Source organism: Microcebus murinus, chromosome 12 (assembly GCF_040939455.1).
Source record: "Microcebus murinus isolate Inina chromosome 12, M.murinus_Inina_mat1.0, whole genome shotgun sequence".
NCBI classification, from domain to species: domain Eukaryota; kingdom Metazoa; phylum Chordata; class Mammalia; order Primates; family Cheirogaleidae; genus Microcebus; species Microcebus murinus.
In genome coordinates, this window is record NC_134115.1 from 83766063 (window position 1) to 83787696 (window position 21634).

Genomic DNA, 21634 nt, shown 5'->3' on the forward strand with positions numbered 1-21634 from the left:
CAAGTGTCAGTGGCTGGCAGGGGCCACCTCACCTCAGCCAGGCCTGCCTGGTCTCACCCACCTTCCCAAACACACAGCATCAGAGCTCGGGGGCAGGGAACTACAGGATGGGGCTCCTGGGTTGGCATCATTAAATAAACCGTCTGGAGGGCCTCAGGTGGCTGCGCCCCACCCCCCACCAGCCCCAGCCCTGCCCCAGCCGGCCCAGGCTCAAGTCTGCTTGGCTTGCAGCATCTCGATGAGCAGGTTGTTTCGGGGCATCTCGTTGCCCAGGTGCTTGTGGTACAGGTACTCCTTGGCCTGCATGCTCAGGGCCCGCACCTCCACCAGGCACAGCAGCAGCTGCTGGAACTTGTCCCCGCAGTGCGGGTAGTGGCACAGGGTGTAATCGAGCAGGGCAGCATTGGCCTTCTCCTGAGCGTCCTTCACGAGGCTGTGGTTGTTCAGGAACTTCACATCTGCAAAGGGAACACCTCGGTCACCATCCTCATCAGGGTCAGGCTAACACTGTCACCAGCATCACCAACACCACTTTCCCTGTGACCATTGAAGACATGGGCATTGCCACCATCAACCATGCAACCACAATCTCCCCATCGCCCCTGTCCTCACCACGGTGGACAAACACCACCACCGTCACCAATCACCAATACCCATATCCCTGTGGTTTTCACAAATGTGGGACACTGCCACCATCAGCCACCCAACCGTGGTCACCTGTCACCATCATCACTGCCATTGTCATCATTGCAATGGTCATGATGAGCACCAAGATTCACCAAGACCATCACCAGCCGTGCCAGGTGTATCCTGGGCATGTTATTTAACCTCTCAATGTCCCCATCTGTGAATAGCACCTACTTTGTAAGACTGTCATAACAGTTTTGGGAGTTGATACGTGGAAAATGCCTAGAGGCGTCTGGCACGTGAGAAGCTCAGCAGGTGAGCTGATTATCGCCCCTGCTCTCACCGTGGCCAGCACCATCCGCGTCACCATGGTCAAAACTATGCTGCCATCAACATCACCAATGCCTCGCCCCCAGGCTGTCGCCATCAGCGTTACCACCCTGCCACTTTCCCCGTGTCGCCACTACCACAACTGACGAGGGGCACCTGTCGCACAAGGTGAGGCAGGAGGACCGGAGGCCCCATTCTAGAGAACGACGGACACCCTCTGGGTCTCCAACAGAGAGGCTCCGGTGCCCGCGGGGCCCTGAGGGGACGTGGGTGTTCACTGCAGCAAAGCAGACGCTCCTGGGCTCACCGCAGGGCCACGTCCCAAAAAACCTGTCGTGAGCTGAGAACATCGTAAGTCAAAAGTGCATTTGAAGGCCGGGCGCTGTGGCTCACGCCTGTAATCCTAGCTCTTGGGAGGCCGAGGCGGGCGGATTGCTCAAGGTCAGGAGTTCAAAACCAGCCTGAGCAAGAGCGAGACCCGGTCTCTACTACAAATAGAAAGAAATTAATTGGCCAACTGATATATATATAAAAAAATTAGCCGGGCATGGTGGCGCATGCCTGTAGTCCCAGCTACCCGGGAGGCTGAGGCAGAAGGATTGCTCGAGCCCAGGAGTTTGAGGTTGCTGTGAGCTAGGCTGACGCCACGGCACTCACTCTAGCCTGGGCAACAAAGTGAGACTCTGTCTCAAAAAAAAAAAAAAAAAAGTGCATTTGAAGCTGGGCGCGGTGGCTCACGCCTGTAATCCTAGCTCTCTGGGAGGCTGAGGTGGGCGGATTGCTCGAGCTCAGGAGTTCGAAACCAGCCTGAGCAAGAGCGAGACCCCCTCTCTACTATATAAAAATAGAAAGAAATTAATTGGTCAACTAATATATATATTAAAAAAATTATGACACAGGAAGAGTTCTTAATAAAAAAAAAAAAAAAAAATTAGGCCGGGCGTGGTGGCTCACGCCTGTAATCCTAGCACTCTGGGAGGCCGAGGTGGGCGGATTGCTCGAGGTCAGGAGTTCGAAACCAGCCTGAGCAAGAGCGAGACCCCATCTCTACTATAAATAGAAAGAAATTAATTGGCCAACTAATATATATATATATAAAAAAAAAATTAGCCGGGCATGGTGGCGCATGCCTGTAGTCCCAGCTACTTGGGAGGCTGAGGCAGCAGGATTGCTTGAGCCCAAGAGTTTGAGGTTGCTGTGAGCTAGGCTGACGCCACGGCACTCACTCTAGCCTGGGCAACAAGCAAGACTCTGTCTCAAAAAAAAAAAAAAAAAGTGCATTTGATACACCTGAGCCCACCAAGCGTCGTGCCTTAGCCTACCTACCGTAAACGTGCTCAGAACACTTGCCTTAGCCTACAGTTGGGTAAAGTCATCTAACACAGTCTATTTTATAAACAAGCATTGAATATCTCATGGAAGTTTCTGAGTGCTTCCTGAAGGTGAAAAACAAAATGATTGTATGGGTACTCAACGTGCGCTTTCTACCGAGCACACATGGCCTTCCCTCCGTCGCTAAGTCGAGAAACCCTAAATGGAACCACCATTAGGTCAGGGACCGTCTGTTTTGATGGTGGCGAGGGGGTGATCTAGAAGGCCTTGTGGTGGCTGCACCACGAGGATCACGTGATGGAGATGGCAGAACACGGAGCACACGGGTGATCTGTAAGAGCACGGGGCTGAGTGGGAAACAAAAAGCATGAAAGGAAGACCCAGAGTGAGATCTATAAGGCAAAGCCATTTACATAAATTCAGAGTGCTTGTAGACAAAGCAGACGTTATGTAAGAACAGGGTCAAACGAAGGTGCGTGTTGAACGTGGAGGAAAGGTTCCCGTGGAGGGAGAGGCGGGGGTTTGGCCCGTGTGACTGAGACTGAAGCGTCCCCCCCACACGAGGTCCAGTGACGAGACAACAAGCAAAATGTCCCTGCAGTGAGACAGACCAAGTTCAAATCCCAGCCAGCCACCATCCAGGAGCCATGGCCCCATGGATGCGTCCCTGCCCTGCCGTGCCCACCTTGCAGGGCAGGGGCGGGTGGGGGGAGCCTGGGTCAGTTTCTTGTCATCCAAGTCCTGCTTATGGCTTGAGGCCTCTTCCAGCTCCTGGGCGGCCTCCCCAGTGGTGCCCTGGCTGGGGGTCGGGGTGAGCAGGCACCCAGCCCGGCCTTGCCTGGGACATGGCGACCAGAGGCCCAGAAAATGGCCATCCCTCCGCTTCCCCTCCGCCCCCATCACCCCAGCCCTGCTGCTGCGGGGGCGTCCAGAGCCAGCATGTGCAGCCCCCAGCCCCCTAATCCCTCTTAACACCCGCCGCACCGGGAGAGCTCCCCGCTCCTGGCAACCCTGATCCCCGGCCGCCCCCAGCGCGCCTGCCGAGGCCTGTGTTGTCCAGAGTCGGATTTAGGGAAACCGGAGCTGGGCCTGGGGCGCTTGGCAGGATCTGGCCTCCATCCTCCACCCCCACCCCGGCCCCTCCCCCTGCCTTCAGTAGTGAGCCTGGGCCATTCTTTCCTGCCTCCCCAGGATCACCATTTGCCCATAAGGCACCTTCGTGCCAGCTAGGTAGAAGTTCCCGCTTGTCCACAGAGGTACAGCTGGAGTTCAGCCCTCACCGCCCCCTGGCCTGGGTGCCCTGGTGCAGTGAGCAGCCTGCCCAACTGGACGTAGCAGTCTTGCTCCCCAGCCTGGCCTGCCCCAGACATACTCAAAGGTCAGGGAAGTCACACCACCTAGCTGAGCTCCTAGGGGCAACAGGTGCCTACTGGCCTCATCCCTATCCCAACCTCTTCCCATCCCACTTCCGTCCATATGCCTTCCCTCCCCACTGTCCCTGTCCTCTGGGCCTGGGCAAGTCTCCCGATATCATCTTCTGACAATTCACAAGAGGAGGCTGAGGGTCCAGAAAGGGACAGGGACCAGCTCAAGGCCACACAGCAGTAGAGGGGCCTGGAAGAAACAGCTGGGCCGGGGGAGGACTGGCCAGGATGCTGCCTTCGGGGCAGGGACGGGAGGGGCCTGGGGAGGACCAGGGCCTCGGCTTTTCCAGGATTTACTGTTCCCAGCTACACGGTGCCAGGGACAACAGTGCAGGGGGTGGGTGCAGAACAAGGACAGGTTTCAGGGACAGCCCCCTCCAAGCGGTACTGTGGTCTCAGCTCTCAGGCACTAGAGACCCCTAGTGCCCCTGTGAGGGCAGCCACAGGGCTGGGGGAGGGCAGCACAGTCATGAAATGAGCCCGAGTGCCACAGTCCGAGGGTCTGGGCCCAGTTTCCTGGGCACCCACCAGGCCCCTTGCACCCAGCTTCGCTAATCCCCATGGACATCCGGACAGGCGGGGAAGCAGACAGACACCGCCAGGGCTCACAGAGTCAGGGTGTGCCTGAGAAACACAAAGATGCCAGAGCCCGCATTCAAACAAGGTCTCCCTGACCGCAAAGCCCGAGCCTCGCGCTGTGGGCAGGCAGGGCTGAGTACCCCTGCCTGGGGCTGGGGCCGGGTCAGCTTGGCCACCAGTTCCTAGGGGATTGGACATAACACTGTATTCCGTCCAATCCAAGAGCCCCACCCTGGGGTCCTAGCTTTACCCCAGAGAGGTTACCCTGGGCCCTGAACTTCTTCCTCACCTTGAGATCTTGGGCAAGTCACTCCCCTTCTCCAAGCCTCCCCGCGCCCTCAGTCTCCGAAGAGGTGACAGGTGTGATGGCCAACATCCCACAGAAATCATGCCCTTTCACCATTAGACACGGGAGCGGAGGTCACGCAAACCTGGAGACGCCCCCTTTGTGAGTCAGGGGTTCACATCCCAGCTCTACAGCCAGCTGGGTGACCTTGGGCAAGTCACTTCCCCTCTCTGTGTCTCAGTTTCCTGTCATCTGCACAGTGGGGGCAAATCAATCTCTGCCTCACAGGGTAGCCAAGAACGGGACCTCATCCGTATGCCCAGCTCTGGGCCCCCAGCGCCCGCAGGTTGAGGATGGGCACATTGGAGACAAGCCTGCGCCCCCAAGTGTGCTCAGCTCCCAGCAGTGCTGAGGGCGGGAGGCGGGAGGGGGCGGGAGATGGCACCCCCACCTCGGAGTGCGGCCTGCCAGCTCTGCGGAGGAGCCGGGGGCCTCCAGGTTCTCAGAGAGGCCCCCTTTTCACGGTTTAATTGAATATTTGAATAATCCTTTCATTCCAGCGAGGCATAAAGAATGTTGTCCCAATAGCGGTGACTCAGGCAGGCGCCCCCGCGCACAATGGCCCCTCGAGTGGGGCTGCTATTCAGGCCGCCTTTTGTTGGCACGGAGCAGTGGGTAAATTGCAAACGCTTAAGGGAATGCTGCCGCCGCTGCCTCAATGCAAGTCAGGAAATCGAATGTTAGGTCAATCCATTAAGCTTCGATTAAGTCCTCGGCAGAACAATGCCAGCCGGGCCCATCTTCATAAACACCGTGATTGCCAGGAGAGAGGCACTAATTTTAATTAAACCTCCTTACCTGCCTCCGCGCCCTCCCCATTTAGACGCCAAATGGCACCCTCATGCAGAGGCAGGCGAGAAGGAGGCGCGGAGGGGGCGGGGGGGACACAGAGCACAGCACACGGTTCGGCTGCCGGCCCAGGGAGGAGCGGCCCCCAAAGGTGACACCCCGCACGCCAGCTGGAGGGCTCCAGGCAAGTGGCCAGCCCCCTCTGGGTCCCAGTTTGCTGGAGGCCCCGGCTCTGTGGGGAGGCTCGGGAGATCCTGGAGGAACCCCCTGCTCCAGGCTGCCTGTTCCACCCCTGCCACGGCCTGGCCTCAGGCAGGGCTCCTGTTCCCCTGCGGCACTTAGAAGGGCCTTGATGAAATGCAAATTTGATCATATTACTCCCTGCTTAAAATCCTTCCCAAGGGAAAGTTCAAGGTAAGTGGCCTGGCATTCAAGGCCTTGCACAGCCCTTGTCCACCTTGCCAGCCTCCTCCTCCCCCCCGCTCCCCACCTGTTACAGCCACGTCCAACTTTCAAGATTCCCCATAACTTGGCACAAGCTGTTCCTTTAAGTCTGGAATACCTTTAATGTCACTTGCTTTTGCTTCACCCAGAACACTCCTACTTATACTGCAAGGCCCAGCTCAGAGACCCTTCCTCCAAGAAGCCTTCCCTGATATCCCAGGTGGAGTTGGTTTCTCCTCTGTGGCACAACCCTATCACATTGGGAGCTCAGGCTCCCCTCTCAACTGGGCACCTGCCACCCACGGTCTCTGCGCCCACTGGCCTCTTTTGTCACTGCTCTTCATCAGCACAGTCAGGTCCAGGTCCCAGAGCCTCCTCGTCCTCCTCCCCCGGCAAGCCCAGCCTCACTAGACTTCTGACCTGCTGGGCTGGGGGCTCCTCTACCAGCTCAGCCAGACCCGTGTCCCTGTGCCCAAAGATACGTCTCTGTGCCAGACACACAGCCTGCGATAAGGATGGACACTGTGGCCTGGTGCATTCACTTGCTTTGTCCATTAACTTGTTCATTTGCTCATTAACTTGTGATGAAAACAATACGGACACACACTTCGGAGGTGTCAGGCCAAGTGCTGAGCGGTTTGGGGGAATTCTCTCATTAAATCCTTATAGCAAGTTAGGGTTATTAGGATGGTCATTTTACAGATGGGGAAATAGAAATAGCGGCTCAGAGAGGGGAGTGATTTGGTCAAGGGCACACAGCCAGAGAGGGGCCAGATTTAGACGCTGGGTCATCATCCCCATCTAGTCCCCTTTCCTTGCCACTGTGTCACCCTGCCTCTCAGACACATGCGTGCGGGAGCACACACATGCACGCACACACGCACTCGCACTCGCACACTCCCACCCCTCCCCCAGCCCCCCAGCCTGTGCCAGCCTAGCGCTGTGTCTCTCCCGGTCCCCCGAGCCTCAGCCGCCTCATCTGAGAAGCAGGGCAAAGGCCAGCATGGAGGCGGCCACCGCTCTGCCGTCTTCCTCGCCCCCGGGGAAGGGGGATCCTGGACCTATGGCCGAGTGTGGTCAGAGCCGGGCTGGGCCTGGCAGTCCCAACGCCCAGGGCTGTGGCGGGAAGGGGGGCTGGGGGCCGACCGCTCTTCAGGGGGTGTCTGGGGGAGACAGAGCCTTGGGCAAGGGGCCTGGCGGCTGGCAGCCCACCCTCTCTAAGACCCTGCCCATCAGGTCAAGAAGTGTCACCCACAAACCACCGGGAACCCCAGAGACGCCCCGCTCCAATCTCATGTGCCTCTGAGCACCGCCGCCCACCCCTCCAGACCCCTCAGGTTCCCTCCGCCCCGCAGCTGCCCATCACACACGGGCTCCTCCCGTGCATGACACACAAGAGAGCTCCAGCGTGTAAGAGCGCACAGTCTTCCACACAAGTCACACACACACACGGAAACAAAGACACAAACACACACGTACCTCCTGCAGTCTCCACACCCCAAGCCACAGGGACCCAGACACACGCACCTGCGGCTCTGGCCTGTGCCAGCGTTCTGGGCTGGCCGCTCTCACGGACAAGGCTGGGAGGGGGTGGAGGCAGAGGGGGAAGGAGCTTCCCCAGGAGGAGCCAGCCTGGCCTGGGCCCCTAAGGCTTCTGGGAGGATTTCAGGCCCCAGCTCCTAACTGGCTGCCCAAGATTCCGCCCTCCTCACCCCAGCGGTTGTCCCCTACCAACCCCTGCAGAGCCCTGGCTGGTGTCCTGAGAGGAAGCCTGAGGCAGCCCTGCAGATAAGCCCTCCAGCCACCAGCCGGTTCTGCACCCAGCCTGGTGGCCACCACAGACACCCCCAATCCACCTGAGCACTGGGCTTCTACTTTTCATAATCAAGCCCTTCTTCCCCTCTGCTTCCCTGACACCCTCCACCCGGCCACTCTCCAGCAGACACGCCCCTGCCAGACCGTGGCTGTATGCCAACCGCCCCCTCCCCAGGGGATGGAGGACTCAGATTCATCCACCCAGTGAACTCCTACTCATCCGCCGAGACCCTGCTCAGGTGTTCCTCTTCTAGGAAGCCTTGGAGGCAGAGCTCTTGCTCCCCATGCTGGGTTCCCTGAGCCACACCCATCTCTCTGTCCCAGCCCTAACCGCCTGGGCTGCGGGTCTCTCCCAGACTGGCACGGAACAGAGCTGTGCCCACAGCACTGCGGGGTGCGGAGGGCACTGGTGAGGGTTTGCGGCTGATGAGAGCCCAGAGCGGGTGTCGAGCTCCTCCGTAGCACCGATCGGTCGCCATCCAGCAGACCGCGCGCGGCACTAGTCACGTCATGCCCACTGTCTCTCCCCTGGAGAAGGGCGGCTCCGCAGGGAAGGGGTTTGGGGCGTTGTTCACCACTGTCCCCCGTGCCTCACCCAGTGCGGATGCCCAGCGCGCGTCTGCGGAATGAACGCATGCATGCGCGCGCACACGCGTGGGCAAAGGTGTCTGCGCGCCAAACAGGGAGAGTCAGAAGTCGGGAAGCTCTGGATCAGGGAATTGGGGAAACGGGGACACAGGATGGGAGCTAGGGAACAGAATGTCCCAAACTCACGCGGCATTTTCTGCAGGTGGCGTGGGTGATTTCTAGGGTGGGCAGCCAGAAATATACCAAATTCTCATCTCATGAAGGGCAGCCTTAGGCACTATCTTGGCCCTCTCTGCTTCCAAACAGAGAAGTGGGGGCCAGAGGGGAAGCAGCCCCCATATTAAGAGCCAGGCTGTGGCCCAGGGCCCTCACACCCTTATTCACTAGGGGACAGGTCCTTGCCCCAGAGGCCCCATCTTGCCCACTCCGGCCACAGCAGAGCCGCCCCTCGGCCTCGCCCACCCCTCCATCCCCCCTTGCTGCCCCCACTCACCGAGGCTGAAGAGGATGAGGAACTTGAGGCAGACAAACTCCTGGCGGTCCAGCTGCAGCGCGTGCAGCTGCAGCACCAGCTCCTGCGCCCGCAGCACCAGGCTGTGCAGCAGGGAGCCCGCCTGGGCGGCCACGGTGGTCAGCTCCACCTGGCAGGACAGAGGCAGGGGGCAGGGGCAGCAGTGAGGGGCTCAGGTCAAAGGACACAGGCAGGAGGCTCTGATCAGGGACAGAGGGGCAAGGTGTGGACTGGAGGCGCCAGTCAGCAGGTGGGGCAGGTGTGCTCAGCCTTGGAGCTAGGCCAGGTGTGGGCAGGCATGTCCTCGGAGCCCACCAATGTTAAGGGCCACCCTCCGAGCCCTCCCAACACGCTGGGCCCAGAGCTGAAGGCACCCATGGCTTGCTTGCGGCCCCTCCTCGGAGTGGCAGCAGAGTGAGGGCACACCAGGCAGGTGGGCGCAGAGGAAGCGCTGGAGGGTTTTCACACACAAAGGACAGCCGCAGCCAGCCCCTGGGCGGCACAAAGGGCTCGGCTCAGCAAGTTCCAGGTGTCATGCTGGGGTGGGGGCCGCAGGGAAACAGGCAGGTCTGCCTGGCGACACACAGATGGGTCCACATGTCTGCCCAGGGTCCCACACGCTCACACATGCACACGTGGTCACAACTCCGCTCACATTGATGCACACATATGAACACACTCACAGGGCTGTCCCCCCATGCCACCAAGTGAAGGCACCCACACGTGTGCATACACGCCTGTCTGGTCACATTCACAGCAACACAGACACACGCCCCGGTGTGTTCACATGTATGTGGTGACAGGAAAATAGTGACACCCACATACCCATGAGTGTGGAAGTGTGTGCACAATAAAATACGGGTGCTCGTGCACGTGCACGTGCACACACACACACGCACGCACAGCAGACAAGGCCAGAGAGGCGAGCTGACACATCTCGGACACTCCCTGTGTTTGCATTCACAGGTAGCCCCAGAGTCACCTCCTGGGGACCAGCGTTCCCATCCTCTACCCGCCCGCATGGCCTGAGACCCCAGAGGGGACAGACGATGACAGAGGGCCCGAGGGAGCCAGGGGTGGGAAGCAGAGACTCGGTCTCCGCCCACCCCACAGGACCTGCTGGCCCACCCTAGAGTGACGCCGCCGCCACCGGGCTAGACACTGGCATCGCCCCCTTCTCCTCCCTGTCCCTCTCTGCCCCACGCCTCCTCTCACCAGCTGGGGGTCCTCCTCCTCGCCTGTGTCCCGCCCCGGCCCCCACTTCCTCCCGGCCACCCAGCTGCCCCTGCTTCCTCACACACAGCCTGCCCGTCCCTTCCACCTGGACCCTCCCCACCCAGCTCCACCCCAGACTCCCACCACCCGTCCTTTATTTCTGACTCCCTGCTCTACGGGGCCCGGATCCTGCTGTCAGCTCTTACCCGCTCGCTCATTCATTCATTCATTCATCCATTCATTCATTCATTCATTCCAGATTTAGGGTTTTTGAGGTCTTGCCTGCTAACCCTGCCCTCGCCGCCCTCCAGCCTCCCGTACCAGCACCCCTGGGGACTCCGCAGTCTGACCGTCCCCCGCTCTGAGCCGGTGCCCGCCTGTGCCTGTGCAGGAGGTGGCACTGCCCCTCCCCCAGCTGTCGCCACCTGGCCACCTCCAGTTTATTCTCCCAAGACCAGTGTCAGCGCCACCTCCTTCAGGAGCCTCCCATGACCATCCCCCCCCCCCCCCGTGCTGCACCCCGGAGCAGGGCTCCCAGGGGCTGGCTCCTCTCACGGCCAGGGCCAGGCCCGGTCACAGAGAGGCAGGGCCAGGGCGTGTCCCATGGACTTGGGGAAAGGGCTGGTATTCAGGGTGCCCACGGCTGTCCCTGGAGAGGCCTGGGTCCTCTTCTGGGCCCAGAATTTGGGAGTGTACAGTGGGGCTGGGGCAGGGAGGCGTGGGCTCAGTCACCTCCTGCCCGGTGACCAGCAGGATGCTGCCCTCCTTGCCATGCTGGATCTGGCGGTAGATGTGGTCGAACACCAGCAGCTCGCTCCAGCAGTTCTGCAGCAGTGTCATCTGGTCGGCCACCTGGGAGGAAGACACACGCGGGTCTGGGATCCAGCCCGGGTCCAGCTGGGGACCTTCCTCTCACCCCCCGTCCTCCCAACTCTCAGTTCAGAGACTCCACTGGGGTGTGACCTGGGCCAGCTACCTGCCGTCTCTGTGCCACCTCTGTCTATTGGGAGAGGATCCAACCGGGTACTTGGGGCTGCCCCAGCTCTGCCTCTTACAAGTCGTATGACCTTATGCAAGTTCCATAACCTTTCTGTGCCTCAGTTTTCTCATCTGTAAAGTGGGCAAAGAACTTAGAAGATGGTCTGGCGCGTTAAGCACTCAGTGTCTGTGAGCAAGGTCCATGGAAGTGCTCTGCGTAGGGCTCCTTCAACTGCGAGGCAAGATTCTTGTTCATTTTAGCATCGTGCCCATTTGGCCTGTGGTCACACCTCTGGCAACCTCAGCTGCTCAAAAAGGAGCCAGGGAGAAGGAACAGAGGGCTGCCCTGGGCCTGCGCAGAGCTTTCAGACTCTGGGGAAGGAGGGAAGGCCCCCCTGGCCGACGGGCAGGCCCAGGGAATGAGCAGCTGGACGGCAATGGTGTGACATCTGAAGCAGGCACAGAGCAGTGACAGGGGGCAGATTCTGGGTGCCACGGCTACAGTGCAGTGTCCTTCAACTCTGGGGGACCACTGCGTTCTACCACGGCAAGGGTGGGTGCTAGTGACAATGGCAGACGGGACTCAGCAGCAGAACCAGGGATGCCCTGGCTCAAAACTCTTTTTCAGATAAAGAATCTGCCACCCAGAGGGCAAGAGACTGTGCCGGGACCACAGAGGCAGAGCCAGACCAGGGCCGTGGCTGGCATGCCCGGAGCAGTCTCCACAGGGACAGACTGAGGCCTCTGGGTGCTCAGAACCGCACTGGGCACCACAGGTCATCCTAGACAGGCACGGCACAGACTCCAGCCCCTCTCAGCACGTGTGGCTCCTCGGCCAGCCACTATCTACCAACACATATGGCCCAGGCATCTTCCTGGGCCGTGCCCATGGGGAACACAAACCATCATAGCTACAGTCGTTGTGCTGCAGCCCTACAACTCTGTGAGGCTGGTATGGTTGTTACCTACATTATGAAGAGAAGAAACTGAGCACAGAGAGGTCAAGTAACTTGCCCAAGGTCACACAGCTTGGTCTGGCACCAGATCCATGCTCTTAACCATGAGGTGTAGAAGACCTCCCCCCACCTGCCATCCTCGCCATCCAGGAGTTCAAGGTCTCTCACAGGCTCGTTACCTCCATGAAGCCCTCCCCGATCCCTCTTCCTTCCTCACTGCCCTCACCATCCCCTGGACATGGAATCTGCACCATCTGCTGGCACCGATTTAACTCCTGTCTTCCCCAGTGCCTGTGAGGTCTGGGGAGGCAGGGCTGACGTCCAGCTCACCTCTGAGGAGTGGTCAGTGAGTGGCTGATGAGCAACTAGGGGCGTCCCGAGAGACGTTCACGGAAGGCACAGGGAAGCCACTCCCAACCCGGAGGCAGCCCCTGGCCCAAGGGACCGCCGTCCTGAGGAATGGCTGACTCGCTCTTCCCAGGGGCAGAAACGCCTCCCTCCTCTCTGTTCCCCTTCTCTCCTGGGGGCGTCCCCAGGCCGAGGGAGAAAAGGGAAGGTGGACAAAGAGAGAAGCGAGCAGCGGGGCACAGACGGGCCTGCACGCCCCTTCCCCACCGCCTGGCGGAGAGCGAGGGGGACGTGGTGTCAGTGCCTTCCTCCCCCCTCGCCCCGTCAAAGCCACACACACATCTCGCCTTCAAAGCGACAGTCCTCCCTAAAGCCCCGTGACTGTGGGGACAGAAGCCCAACCGTGGCCCCCCAGGATCAGCCCTGACCCACCTTCCATGGGCAGGGCCAGGAGAGACTGAGAACCGGCAGGGGCTGAATCACAAAGACATCTGTCCTTATCTCTGCTCAGGAAGCAGCCAGCACCCATGGAGCCGGGCAGAGGCCTCCCGTGGCAGTTTCCAAGAGGGAGGCAAGGCTCAGAGAGCACCCACTGCCAGGCACGGTGCCCGGCACAGCCCATCGACGTTCTGCCCATAGCGCCGACAAGGGGACAGAGGCTGCCTGAGGTAACACGCGGGCAGCAGGCTCTGCCCGGATGCCCCTGCTGGGCCTATTTTCCAGGGGGGCCCTGGGAACTGCCCGAGCAAGGCCCAGGTAGGAGGCGTCTGCCCAGGGAGTCACACTAGCAGCAGGAGAAACCCAGGCCTACCTTGGGTGACCCAGATGGAGACAGAGGGCGAGGGAGGACACGCAGGGCCAGGCTCTGCGCCCCACCCACTGTGGGCCCGCAGGAGCAGACACCCTTGTGCCCAGATTGAAGGAACAGGGGGTGGGGAGGTGGAAGGGAAGAAAAGAGATAAGGGGAGAATTAGGAGATAAGCAGGCGGAGCTCTGGGCAGAAAGCAGAAGGGGTCACAGTGACCTGGCTGGCCCAGCCCTGGGAGCAGACTCTGTACCCAGACCTCAGACCCTGGGCTGGAGGCAGCCCTGCCCGGCGGGGCTGATAGGGGTGGCAGGGGCGGAGAGAAGCAATAAGGTGGCTACGGCGTTGGTGCTGCGTGCCCCGTGTCCAAGCCCCAATCCAGCCGAGCGTACTCCTCTGCCCTAATTTCCTGTACTGCAAAACGGGAAGAATAATTCCTCCCTGTCTTGGTTAGAGAAAACATATGAACACATGTGGACCCGCTGTGGGCTCTCCTGGGCGTGTTGCTCAGCCTGGGCTCCCACCCACCCCTTGGCCGAGCAGCCTCTCCTGCTAGACTTTGCACTCACTTCTTCCCTTGGATGGACGCATGAATACATAAAGACACCAAACTCCAAAACACCCCTCACACAGATGAGCCACATGTACACACACACACACACACACACACACACACACACACACACGCAAACACACACACACACACACACACACGCAAACACACACACTCCTCTCTCTTTAAAAGAAAACCAGAGCGTCTGTAGCTGCCAGCCCCTCTCCACGAAAAAGCAGGTGGCTAAGAGGCTCACTTAACCAAAGAGCATCGGTTTTTACCTTCCAAAGGTTTCTCCCTAAGCCAAAGGTTCCTCCTTCTCTACCCTCGGGCCTCCCTGCTGTCCTGGGAACAAGGACATTTGCAATCCTGGCCCTGGGGTTCCGAACAAGCCTGGCCCGCCCATCAGCCCCCCAGCCCTCCTGCTGGACTGCCACAAATCTTCCTGGAGCCTTGACACTTGCAGCCTGCCTCCGACATGGGGTATTTATGGGTGCCAAGCTGACCTCCCTCCCAGCAGGCCCCTTCTGGAGCCCTCTGGGGTCTGATCAGTCTGGCGGCCGAAGGCCAGGGGCTCTGTAATTCTCCAGCAACTGACATGCCACGGGCTGGCCATGGTGCTTTCTGGCCGAGTGGTCAGTGAGTCATCATTTGTCAGCCCTGGACTGACAGAGTTGCCGCTGCTTAAATGAAACCATATATCTGGACGGTTAGATCTGTTGCCCATTGGAGCCTCGGAGCTAGATGTTGAGGGTGAACCGGTGTCAAGATGGGACATTGGGCACTCTTGGCCCCCGCCTCCTCCGTCTCTTGCACCTCCCAGCCCAGCCTTCATGGTGAATGTCCAAGAGGCTGAATTCCTATGCGTCAGATATGGCCCACCCCACCCCAGCAGCAGGTAAAGGTGAATTTCTGCTACTTTGCAGATAAGAAGTTGCTGTATAAGCCCAGGACACAGTGGGCTTATAAAAAGAAAAAGTGGGCCATCTTGTCCCACAACTAGAGTGTGCTTGGAGGAGTGTGGATGTGTCCAGTGGTGTAGCATAGACGCCAGGGTGTGGTAGCAGAGAGGGACAGAAAGAGAGGGACCTGTGGCGCCGTGCTAACTTCTGTACTGGTCCTAAACCCTTACAACAACCCTACAGGGTGGATACTATTTAAACTCCTCCCACTTTATAGATGAGGAAACTGAGGCCCAGAGCAGTCAAGCCACCTGCCCAAAGTCACACAGTCTGTAAATGGCAGAGCCGGAACTTGACAACAGGCCTCTCTGACTCTGGTCTTTGGTATCAACTTCTGTGCCACCGTCAGACGTAACATGCTACGAGTGCATGAGAAGGAAAATGGAGACAGAGAGACAGCCATCCACGCTGGGAAAGAGAATGGAACAGGAAAACCCCAAGAGGACATCTGGAGCCCAGCGTCCCTGACAGCTCAACTGAGCTCCCAGGCCTGCCCCTGAGCAGCAAGGTATGATCAGCATCGCAGAGGGCTGAGCGGGCCTCTGTGCAGAGCTCAGGCGGGGCCCCCTGGGCCCCCAGGCCATGGAGCCGCAGCCAGCCCTGGCAGGCTGTCCATCACCCGCTACCAAAGGACCCACTCCCAGTCCAAGCTCTGCTCTGACCCCACCAGCCTCTCCAGCCCTGCTTCATAGGACCACTGTGAACTCCTGGAACACAGGATACCTTTCACTTTGGGGCCTTCCTTCACCTAAGCTGTCCCCGCCGTCTGGAATGCCCTCCACCTTGGCAGACTCCTTCCTGGAAAGGCACAGATTTCCTCAGCTACAGCTGTCTGCTCTCCTGCCAGGTTCTCTCTGCCCCTTCCGCTGCTCTAAGAGCCCGGGCACCTGCACTGGCATTATCTATGTGCACATCTGTCTTCTCCTCCAGCCTGGCAGCTTCCTGGGTCCAGTTCATTTTAATGTCCCCAGTGCCCAGCCCAAGGGCTGTCCCACACTCAGAGCCAGGGAGTCCCTTCTTCTGTCTGCTAAGTTGTGTCTTGTCTGGAGATGGGGTGTTGCATGGTCACCCACAAGGGAGACCAAAGTCACACCCCTCTCACTTTTCTGCCTCCTCATTTCTGGGCCTTGCAAACAGACACCAGTCCAAGGCCCATTGGACCAGTGCAAAAGGACTTCTACATGGCTGCCGAGGCACCCTAAGGACTGGGCTGGTACTTATCTGCAAGGCCCTTTACAGAGGGTGGTGACCATGGCTTGATTCGGAGATTTTGGGAAGGGGAAGCAGGAAGGTTTGGACCACGGAGAAGCCAGAAGCAGGAAAAAACACTCAGCAAAGCTGGGACAAAAGCCCTTCCCATCCTGCGTGAAAATCCCCAGGAGACTAGGAAGGCAGCCAGAGGAAGTGCCCTGCCTCTGGATCCAGGGTTCTGGAAGGCCGGGAATGCCCTGTTCCTCCTCCCCTCCGCACAGGGGGCTCACGGGAAGTCTGCAGGGGAAGCTGGCAACCAACCCAAGGGGCTTGGGGTCCTCCGCCCCACCAAGACCTCGAGCCATGAGAAGGCAGGTGAAGCACCTTTCGCCCCATCCATCAGGTCTGTCTAGGGAGTGATCAGCAGTGGCAAGAGCAGGCCGGGGTAAGGAGCCGACCCCAGGACAGACATATGGCACACCCCCAGGCCTTGGCCATGACAGCCCCTCCACAGCAGAAGCAGAAGCCATCATCCCCAATTCTTGGCTGCCAGAGAAACCCAGGCCCCCAGCCCCATGATGTCACCAGGGCTCAGAGCGCCTACACCGCACCTCAAACCCCTCCAGCTAGCAAGGGCAGGCAGTGCCCCCAGGCCATCCGGCCACATGCCCTGGAGGAAGCCCAGGCCCGAGTGGCGTCAGCACTGACAATGCTGTTCAAGGCTGCAGTGGCCCCAGCAGGGAGGGCAACGGGGCCTGCTGTTTACACCCAGCCCCAGAACAGCCAGTGGGGTTGGCCTGGGAAAGCCAAACACCGATAGGGCTGGGTTAGGGTGCCTGTACCCAGGCCAGGGAGGGGTGGGCCTTGGCCAGGGTTGAGGGGCCTCTGGGGAGGCCTCACAGGGAGCCGGGGCACTAGGGAGGCAGCTTTCAGGCCTCAGGCCCTTCAAACCACTAGGCAAGATGACTGAGAAGTTCTTCCTTCTGTCTGGCCTTAGTTTCTCCTGCTTCTTTCTTGCTTGCCTTAGCCTAAAGTACCTAAACCCAGGGGGAAGAAGGCCCTGCAGTGGAGGGAGGGCTGCCTCGCCTGGGAAGATCAGTGGAAGCCCTAGAATCCCACCCACCACCCACCCAGCTCCCCTAGACACACACACACAACCAACCATCGCGCACAAAAGATGCAGGGCCGTAAGACCTTTCACCTTACAGGGAAGGAAAAGGGCCCGCAGACATCTCCAACTCTGAGACACTGAGAGCCCCATCTGTGACATTTGAGGCTGGTGGGGACTGGCGGCCTCCCTCAATGGGAGGACAGAAGGGGCTGGATTCCCTTCCCAACACTGGTGGGGCCTTGGGAGACAAGACAGCCTCCCAAAGACTCAGCTAGTCCTTTGAGGGAGTCCAGGGTCTCAGAGAAAGAGAGAGAAATATCAACAGAGAGAGAGACTCAGAATGGGGCAGAAACAGACAGAAACTGAAGGGGCTGGAGAGACAGAGGAGCAGAGAGACAGCACACCAGGGAAAGAGAAGGTAGAAAGAGACAGAGCTTCAAGAAATAGAGAAGGAGTGGGAGAGAGCAGGAAGGTTGCAGGGGACCCAAGAGGCTGTGATGGAACAGAAATGCTCCTTAACGTCGCCAGTGTGGCCTCCCTGTCCCCAACACTGCCTGAAGCCAGTGGGCAGGATGGCCTCATCCAAGGGGTGATGGAGGCTAAGGTTTGAGCGGCCCACAGGGTGTGTCTGATCCAGGGGCCAGCTAGGTGGGAGGAGGGACTTACCTCCAGCTCCTTGAAGACCATGCACCTGCGTGCCCAGTCCACGATGGAGATGAAGGTCTGGTCAGCCATCCTGCACAGGAGGCCAAAGGACGCGGGCTGGTCGGGACGGCCTTTGGCAGGTTCCTGCAGGCAGCCCACGATGCGCGCCCGCACCTGGTCCTCGTCCGGCTCCAGCTGCAGCAGCTGCAGGATGAGCTCAGGCACGCCGGGCCCTCCAGAGAAGGGCTCTGGGTAGCTGTAGGGCAGCCCAGGCTGTGGGGGGCTGGCATAGGGCTCCGGGTACTCGGACTTGATGGCACGACCAGGGAAGGCAGGGTAGAGGTAGCCAGCCAGGGGCCCGTGAGTGCTGGGCACGGCCATCGGCAATGCTGGGGCCCCAAAGTCGCCCAGTGGCCCAGCAGGTGGACCAGAGGCCAGGCCCTTAGGCTCAGGCGCATGCAGGCTGGGGGGAAGCATGTAGTCCGGCGCTGGAGGGGGCGGCGGGGGCACCCCCATCGGAGGGCCTGTCTCCAGCTTGAAGCCATTGGCCCGAATCTGTGCCTTCTTCTGCTGCTTCAAGGCTCGGTCCCGCTTGTACATGGGCCCAAACTTGTTCCGGCCACCCCGCATGCGGTCAGCGCGCACAGCTGTGGGCAGGGGCAGAGGGTCAGGCTCACTCTCTCCAAGCCACCTTCCACACTGCCCTGCCACAGAGCCTTTCCAAACAAACCTGGCTGCGTCACTCCCTTGCTCGATACCCTTTCGTGGCTCCCACTTCCCACAGGTGAAGTCAGTCTCCTTTGCCTGGCATTCAAGGCCCTGCTCAGCTTTCTAGGTTACCCCTCCTAAGACGCTGTGCTCCTTCTACTCCACCTTACTCACCTCGCTACTCCTCTGCTTGGCACTTCTCCTGCCTCCTCCACCCTACCTTCGAAATCCCTTCTGCCTCAAACCCTTTTCCTTCTCTTGTGTTTGCTGAACGCTCAGCCTCAATGTCAGCAGGAAGTATTCCTGGATTCACCCAGACTCCATGGTCCTTGCCCCAGATATCCTGCCCCTTCCCTCTCTTATCGTGCGAGTGTATCAGGCCATTGTGCTCCAGGCTGAGAGCTCTGCGGGCTCAGCTCCAGGCTCAGGTGCCCAGCACAGGGCCTGGCAGGGAGAAGGTGACAGAAGGGGATCCTGGTCAGCCTTGTTCACATCTGGGTCCCTGGTGTCCAGCTGCTTATTGACTGACTGCCTGGCTCTGTCCAACCCTGGTTGCAAATGACTTTGCCACTAGCTTTGAACATGAAGCTGAGTTTAGGGCTGGCCATGGCTCTGTGCCGGGGGAGGGGACCTTTATTGCTGACTAGATGGCCCTCCACCTGGCCAAGAATGTGTCACCAGCCAGACCCCACAGGTGTATCTCTGCAGCTGGAGTGTGGCCCCAGGCCCTGCTCAGACAACCCCCCCACCTGCACCCCCTGGCCAGGCTCTGAAAGAAGGGAGAGCAAGGGAGATAGGACAGCACTCAGCAGGAATGGGGGCCTGGGGGCCGCCTGGCTGATCTTCCTGCCAGCGAGGCAGGCTGCTCTGCTCTGCTCCCTCAGGCTGCACCGGGGTTTCTGCTGCTCCCAACTACCAGCTCTTCTGGCCCCTCAGGACCTGGAGATAGGAACGTGGGCACTGGAGACAGGACAGGATAGCCCCCTCCCATCCAGGAGTCCCTCCTCTAGGTGGCAGGACATGTGGTCTGCAGCTCTCAGAGCCACTCAGGGCTTTCGACATTGTTCAAAAACTTCAGCCAACGGCTGCCTGCTCTGCGCCCAGCCTGGCTGGGCTGCAAGTGGAAGCCTGCGCCTCTCCACCCGCAAAGAGCATGAGTCTTTGCTGCTGAAACTCCTCTCCTTCCTAGGCTGAGAGCTGTGGGGTGGGGAGGCAAAGATGGGACTTGTCCTCTGGGGCAATTGTTCCTCACTCCCCAGCCCTCCCAGGGCATGGCTAAGCAAAGGGAAGGAATCTCACCCGCTGAGTGAATGAACCAAGTGAACACTTTGGATGATGGATGGATGGACAAACAGATGGGCAGCTGGGTGAGTGAGGGCTGAAAGTGGTGATGGACAGATAATAATGGAAAGTATGACCATAATCATCCATAGCTGCACAGCATTTACATGGACTGGCTCCTTAGGCTTTTCATGGACTCTCTCAATCCTCACCCTAACTTATGAAGGAAGGCACTACTGTTAAGCCCAATTTTCAGATGGGGAATCTACAGCTCAGAGAGGTTAAGGAATTTGCTCAATGTCACCCAGCCTGTAGGTGGTGGCACTGGAGCTTGGCCTTGGCTCTGGCTGGTGTTGGGTAACAGCAGGGTGGTGGGGAACTTCACAGGGGGACAAACTCTGCTGGGGCTCTGCCCTGTGCTGGTGCCCCCATTAAGGACTAGGGAAGGGGTCATCTCCCTAGGGTGCCCTTTCAGATACTTCTCAACTCAACCCAGGCTGGTCCTGCAGGCACCCCCTCCGCCAGGCCCGAGGCCCGCCCAGTGCCAGTTCCCGGTTCCTCTGCAGAGATCGGGCTGTAATGTCGCCGCCCGGCCTCAGAAACTTCCATAAGGCCAATGGTGCCTTCCTCTCAGCCCCTCTCTCAGCCCTCCCCCGCCCCCTCAGGCCGTCAGAGGTCGCGGTGGGAGGCCGGCGCGCACCTTCCAGGCGCATCCCCACCGTCAGGCACTTCTGGAAGCGGCAGAAGGGACAGCGCTTGCGCTGCGTCTTGTCGATCTTGCAGCTCTGGCTCTCGGTGCACGTGTAGTGCTTGTTGTTCTGCACCGTGCGCTTGAAGAAGCCCTGCAGGAGAGGGGAGTCAGCGCGGGAGGGCCCGACCCTCGCCTGGCTCCCCGCGGGCCGCTCCGCCGCGCCGCCCACCGCACCCCTGCGGGCTCCGCCCGCGCGCCGGCTCCCGCTCACCTTGCAGCTCTCGCACGTGAGCAGCCCGTAGTGGTAGCCGGACACCTTGTCCCCGCACACGGGGCACAGCTCGTCCAGGTCCTCGTCGTAGGAATAGTCCATGCCCGCGGCGTCCGCCTGCGGAGGGAGGAGCGGGTCACCGCGCGCCCGGCCGGCGGCCCGCAGCACCCAGGACCCGGCCCCGCGGCCACCTCCCTCAGCCCCCCTGGCCGGCCCGTCGCGGCGCCCCTCGCAGCGCCCGGCCCGTCGCGGCGCCCGCTGGAGCGGGCTGGGCAGCCCCGCGCCCGCCCGCCCGGCCCGCGCCCGCGCGTCCCCCGCCGTGCCCGATCCCGGACCCTCGGATTCGATGAGCTTCGATTCGGATTCGTTTGTCTGAGAACAAAACCCCGATTCTGAGAAAACGAGATGGGCTCAGCAGCCGCGGGAGACGCAGCGAAGCCGGGAGCAGTGGGGCGCCTGGCCCGAGTGTTTTGGCAGCCCGGCAGAGACGAGGGAGACAGAGACAGAGACTGGGAGAGACAGAGAGACGGGCAGAAACGAGAGCGAGAGACAACCGCCGACGCTGCTCAACGGAGAGAGCGGGCGACAGCGACAACGCAAACCCGAGAGTGCCAGACACACCGGTGCCGAGTCAGAGGGAACCTGGGCGGGGTCGAGAGAGACAGAGATGGAGATAGAGATGAGAGATGACCGAGAAAGAGAACGGGAGACAGAGACAGAGAGAGACACCAGATCAGAGATACCAAGAGACAGAGGCCCAGAGGAAACCTAAGAGAGACAGACACAGAGTCAAGAGACACAGTGACAGACAAGGGACAAACCGAGACACGAGGGATGAGCGAGCCCGGGCGCCCGAGGCGGAGGGAGCGGCGAGACACGGAGGGAGACCTGGCGAGCGGCGGCGCCCAGCGGGAGGGCGGCCGGGAGCCGCACGGAAAACGCCGGAGCGACGGAGCGACGAGCCCCGCGGCGCGGCCCGCGGGTCGGACCTGGGCAGGGGCCGGAGCCGAGAGCGCGGAACACGACGGCGCCGGGACGGGGAGCGCCGGGGTCTCCGGGCGGGACAGACAAAGCCCCCGCCAGCGACGGCGACGGAGGCGCAGCCCGCGCCCCCCAGACCGAGACGTCGGGCGG

The 21634-nt window shown here is 60.2% G+C and overlaps 1 protein-coding gene across 1 annotated transcript; it reads right to left on the reverse strand.

The window, feature by feature from the left end:
• Positions 1 to 210: 210 nt before the first annotated feature.
• NR5A1 (nuclear receptor subfamily 5 group A member 1) lies at positions 211 to 20602 on the reverse strand. Its single transcript, XM_012771864.2, has 6 exons — positions 20501 to 20602; positions 20239 to 20380; positions 17571 to 18196; positions 10733 to 10852; positions 8768 to 8915; positions 211 to 458 (listed from the first exon to the last, which is right to left on the reverse strand). The coding sequence occupies exons 1-6, from the start codon at positions 20600 to 20602 to the stop codon at positions 211 to 213; spliced, it is 1386 nt and encodes a 461-aa protein (XP_012627318.1).
• Positions 20603 to 21634: the final 1032 nt, after the last annotated feature.

Bases quoted from the DNA above. Each gene is read 5' to 3' on its own strand.
- NR5A1 (XM_012771864.2), bottom strand. From the start codon at position 20,602: ATGGACTATTCCTACGACGAGGACCTGGACGAGCTGTGCCCCGTGTGC. The intron at 18,197-20,238 runs GTGCGCGCCGGC...CCCTGCCCACAG, and splicing joins GGTGGGGATGCGCCTGGAAG to CTGTGCGCGCTGACCGCATG. The intron at 8,916-10,732 runs GTGACTGAGCCC...CTGTCCTGCCAG, and splicing joins TGCTGGTCACCGGGCAGGAG to GTGGAGCTGACCACCGTGGC.